This window comes from Olea europaea, chromosome 1, assembly GCF_002742605.1.
Source record: "Olea europaea var. sylvestris chromosome 1, O_europaea_v1, whole genome shotgun sequence".
NCBI lineage: Eukaryota > Viridiplantae > Streptophyta > Magnoliopsida > Lamiales > Oleaceae > Olea > Olea europaea.
The window spans coordinates 2,919,715-2,925,418 of NC_036237.1; the positions used below are offsets into that span (position 1 = coordinate 2,919,715).

Below are 5,704 nucleotides of genomic sequence, written 5' to 3' on the forward strand. Positions count from 1 at the left end.
CTCTTACTAGTTATTTACGAAAATTCAACATTTTAGCCGATAAAATGAATTAGACGATATACACAAATAGTATAAAAAAAGGTTAAATACTTATTATTTACCATTGCCATTAACAACCTGCCAATTATTGACCAGTGATCAGCACCGCAAGAATGGCCACCACTCTGAGTAAGAAGTTGCAAGTGATGCATCAAATTTTCTTAGTGAGAAACTATTTATGAATTTTGGACCACCTTTTTCACTTTTATAAATTGCATATAGCATGACATGGATATATTTAGTACATTAACGAATTAAATAAAACAGAAAAAAATGAGTAATGTATTTATATATACATTCATTGGTTTTACTTTCGTAAAATTTTAATACTTAGTCCCCATATGACCCCCATTTTTTGAGTAAACTGTATTTTGAAATAGTGATTTTTTGGAAAATGTTTAGTTAAAAAATTAGGAAAAATTTTAAATTTATGTGTAAAATTATCTTATTGTAGAATTTGTGATTGGAAATTAATTTTGAAAAAATATACTTTAAAAAAAATGGGGGTCAAATAGGGGCTTAACATGAAATAGTTTACTTTAAATTTACACATATTAATTAATTTGGTACGGTATTTGCCTCAAGTTAATGGTATCATTGATGAGTCAAATATTGCAATCCCTAATTTTATACATTATAAATAATTTTATTTATAAATAGACAAAAATGAGTAATCGATAAATGAATAGTACTTATAAGTCCATTAAAATGCATGGTTGAATATGTTATACTGGCAACTTATTCAGTATCTTTTGAACTGGATGTTTGATGTTCTGAAAAATATGTATATCGATTTGGTGGGGATAATAACCTAAATGGCCACTGAACTTAAAAGTCGCTCCATTCATCACTATAATTTATAATTCCCATTCATCACTGCCCTCACGGTCCGTAAAAGATTCTACGAAATGCTAACGTGGTTGTATATGTGGCACTATGGCTCAAATGATTTGACATCTACGTATGCAGCCATGTGAGGTCAGTGATAAATGGGATTACAAATTGTAAAGTTTAGTAATGAATGGATAATTTTTAAAGTACAGTGATCTCATGGAAACATTTTGCAAAATTCAGTGACCATTTGGATTATTATCCACACATTCTCTAATAAAATAGTATTATAGGTAAAGTTAAAAATTTTCTTCATTTTTATACCATACATTTTTGGAATCGTGATTTTTTTTAGAGAATGTGTCTTTGAAAATGATTAGTATTTAGTCATGCCTTTTTTCCTACCCTCTATTAATTTCCTCTATATATATATACAAAAATGATCTCCTAAACACCGGTGACATGACATACCATTTAATTAATAAATTATTAAATTCATGGAACATACTATTAACTTATTCACCAATTAAATATAATTTAGATTAGTGATTTATTTATTTTTTTGGAAAAATGTATGGTTAAAAATAAGAAAAATTTTTGAATTTACGTGTAGTATTATTTTATTGAAAAATGTGTGGATAATAGATTAAATGGTTACTAAACTTTGCAAAAAGTTTTTACTAGATCATTAAATTTAAAAATCACCTCATTCATTATTAAACTTCGCAATTGTTAATTTCGTTCATCACAACCACGTGGTTACATACGTGGATGCCAAATCAGTTGAGACATAGTGTCACATATGTAGCCACATAGGCATTTCATCAATTTTTTTATGGAACACAAGGTCAGTGATGAGCGTGATTACAAATTGTAAAGTTTAGTGTTGAATGTGTTGATTTTTAAAGTTCAATTGGCCCATTGAAACCTTTTGAAAAGTTCGGTGATCTTTTGGGTTATTATCTCAAGTTGGTGAGTTCAATATTAGAATTAGACTTAGTACATGACTATTTTCAATAAAATAATATTACAAGTAAATCGAAAACTTTTCATTCTTTTACAACCTTCTATTTCAAATTAAAAAAAAAACATTATTTCTCTCATTATAATCAAAATTAATGGAGGCCAAACGGGGGGCTAGATTTGTTGGTGGCAAGCACCCAATACCTCGTCAAGTCCAAAGCTCCTAGCCTTCATTGAGATCGTATGTGGTTCATCGGAATATGCTTTTCATTCACCACTTACGTGACATATTTTGATCTCTCTCTTTCATGGTTTATTCGAATGAGAGTCCTATTCGTTATTTAAGAATTTTGGACAATTCATGCTATATTCACATGTAGTGCTTTGATTTAAACTTTCGACTCTATTTTTTTTGTGAGTCAAAATAAGCTGCATTATCCTTGAATGATCGATCAACAGATCCCTGAAAACGCATTTACTGCTGGGACATAGATTCACTGAATTGAAGGACTGAAAAAAGTTAACTGTAATTGTTTGTATCTGCAAATGGATTAATTAACCCCTCAGTAGAAATGGAATAGACTTTGTCCGAAGATAAATAACACCTCCACCCCACCTTCCACATCCCTTCAACTATTAATGCACATACTGTGTGTGAAAAGACCAGTCAAATGAAAAGCAAAATGCATGGGGATGAGCGTAGGAAAAGATTTTAGCAAAATTTGTATGTACCATCTCTCTCCTCATTATGTTTATATATACCTGAAACTCTTGTGAATTCCCTCATACCCACCCAACTTCTAAATCTCTCTTCCATCACTTTCCTGAAGCATTTTATTTTGAATTCCAAAGCAAAACAAAAAATGGCAGCCTTTTCATCAAATAATCTGCACCATCACCCTTTTCTTATTGACTCAGTTGTTCTGCAACCAAACTCTTCCATCATTAAGATTTTTGAACAACTAAACAATGCTGATACCACTGAATTTCATCAGGATATTGTCCCTGTCAATGGTGGTGTTCTTCAAAATAGATGCCTTCTTGACCAGAGTACAAAAGTTTCTCTCAGCAATAAAGAGTCTAATTCTTTGATGAGCATAAAAAACAAGTATAGTATGGAGTCTTCTTCAGTTTCTGATAAATATTTGAGTAGTGATCAACAAGTCTCTCAGAATATAACTTCCATGGTGGAGAAGAAGCAGCAGAGAAAACGAAAATTAATGAGGTCCTTATCAAATTCTGCTCAATCCAAGGTTAAACACTGTGCATGTAGTCCTAAAGTTTATAGTTTATTATTGAAAAAAAAAATCTTTTAAAAATCTTTTGGTAATTAGGATATGAGAGAAGTTAAGGGAAAGAAGCAAAAGAATACTGTAGACAAGAAGCAACCTGGAGAAGAGAAGAAGTCATCTGAAGAAGATCCAAAAGGATTTATTCATGTAAGAGCAAGAAGAGGTCAGGCAACTGATAGCCACAGCCTTGCAGAAAGGGTATACTGTTCATTAATCATTAATAGAAAGTTCTCTTCTTCTTCTTTTTTTCAATAATGTAGACTGTACAATGCAAAACGGTATTAATTAAAAAAGAACAATAAGTGAAAATATATAAGTAATTCTAATTTAGTTTTTCAAATGAATTCAGGTGAGGAGGGAGAAAATAAGTGAAAGAATGAAGGCACTCCAAGCTCTTGTTCCTGGTTGTGATAAGGTGAATTTAAGCACTTATTTTCATCAATCTCTAAACCAGAAAATAATTGGTATTTGGTAAAAGGTTTTAGTTCTGACAGCTTCATGTGGCTTGATTGAGAAACAGGTAACTGGAAAGGCCCTCGTGTTGGATGAAATTATCAACTATGTCCAGTCCCTACAAAATCAAGTGGAGGTTTATTTTTTCTTTATCTTTTATCTTTTTTTTGTGTTTATACTATTTTCTATAAAGTGAAATTTACTAAGCGATTTTCTTATTTCCTCATTTTTCAGTTCCTCTCAATGAAGCTTGCTACTGTGAATCCCATGTTCTATGACTTTGGTATGGACTTCGATTCTTTCATGGTTAGACCTCATCAGGTACAGACACGACTCACTAGGATGCAGTTTGATACCGTTCAATTCAATAGAACTGGACAAGATAAAAAAAAAAAAAAAAAATGCGCTCGTGACAAGTTCGTCAGTTGTATTGATAGTTATATCATAATTTTCTCTAATTTTTTGTTTTTTGTTTTTAATATTGTGATTATTCAGAGTTTAAATAGCTTGGCGTCAAATCTGCAAACTGTGCAACAATGCAGCACACAGTCACCAGTCATTCGTGAGACGGACACAGCACCCAATTGCTATTCTCTTCTTGATAGTTCATCCCCACTTTTATTTCAGCTGGCCCATATGCCAAATACTCTCCCACAGGTACATATTTATTTATGTTTTTTGTGACTACAGTATAATGTAACATGTATCATACTTTGTCATGTGGTCGGGAAATAGATAAAAATATATTTAAAAAATAATTTTTTTGTTCAAGAATGAATTTTAATAGGACTGTCAATATCCTACTCATCCTTCCTTGCTGAATTGCATGGAACCTAGTTATATTATTCATTTATCTCCTCCATGCAACTCATATGTAGTATCAGCTTTAGAAATTGCTCAAATGATAACAGGATTCAACTTAAATCTCTCATAAGACGGATATTAGTGATTCGAATCTTGAGGAACTTGATGAGGGGTAAGATGGGAGAATCGATTCTTAAGGAACTTGGTAAGGGGCAAGATGGGTATAAGCTCTCCCAAAACGAATAATACATATGAATTAATAACTTGGGCACATGCCCGAATCGTTACATTATGCAGATATTTATGTATCGTATTCGTTTCATTAACTGTTGCTTTGAAAATTGGAATTATGGCTTAATCCTTAACTGTCATAATCTGTCCCCTTCTTAATTCGATAAAATATATATTTATATTACGTCTAACATGGACAAAATTATCATTTTCAGGGTGATGGACAGCTCTTATGGGATGTGGATGACCAAAGACAAAAATTTATTAATGAGATAGGGTTCAGCAACAACTTGTGTTCATTTCATTAAAAATTTTGTCTAACTTCTTGTTCATTTCATTTGGTAAACACTCAATCATTGTCCAGAATATATATTGAAATCTCCTTGCCGCCCATTTATATAAATTTTATAGGTCGAACATTTGATAAAATGAGTTGATATGACCTACAAGTGTAGGGACGCGTCAAAAATCAATGTCAATTTATCCTTTTAGATGAATTAGTTTAACGTTTTATGCTGAATGAATCTATTCAGGTTGTAAGGAATTAGAAATTGCACACGCAGAAATGGATGTTATTCCCAAGTATCAAATAGTAATGGAGAACAGGAGAAGGTGGCAGTCGATGAATAAAGAATATGAAGAAGCAAAATCAGTGGACATTTACAACCGTCCAATGAGATCAGATTTTATTTTTCCCATCAGATCCTTTGTTCTTGTCCAATCCTAAAAGTATATGGGAGCATAAATTCCTGCAAATATGTTCCATGGATTGACCAAATTATATTGTAAAGATTAATCCCTTGTTTGAGCCACATTATTGTAATGAAAATGCACTATTGAATAATATATTGATGAAAAATGTTTTGAATTTGTATGTAATATTATTTTATTAAAGAATGTGTTATTGAAATTATGTCTAATCACTATTGAAAAATATATTTTTTTTCAAATAATGTGGCTCAAACAAAGCCTTGGACATTGACGCTGGTTGTATGATAAAAAAGTAAGTTTTATAAAAGTTTTAATTAATAGCATAAAGTTATAAATAATTAAGTTTATTTTTGGCATGACTTTTGGGACGTCCAAATGAT

The 5,704-nt window shown here is 31.3% G+C and overlaps 1 protein-coding gene across 1 annotated transcript; it reads left to right on the plus strand.

The window, feature by feature from the left end:
• Positions 1 to 2,550: 2,550 nt before the first annotated feature.
• Positions 2,551 to 5,485, plus strand: LOC111371702 (transcription factor bHLH137-like). The gene is made up of 8 exons (XM_022993859.1): positions 2,551 to 3,086; positions 3,168 to 3,323; positions 3,475 to 3,540; positions 3,646 to 3,714; positions 3,813 to 3,899; positions 4,074 to 4,235; positions 4,829 to 4,954; positions 5,147 to 5,485. Exons 1-7 carry the CDS (start codon positions 2,697 to 2,699, stop codon positions 4,919 to 4,921), a joined length of 1,023 nt encoding a protein of 340 aa, XP_022849627.1. The 5' UTR covers positions 2,551 to 2,696; the 3' UTR covers positions 4,922 to 4,954; positions 5,147 to 5,485.
• Positions 5,486 to 5,704: the final 219 nt, after the last annotated feature.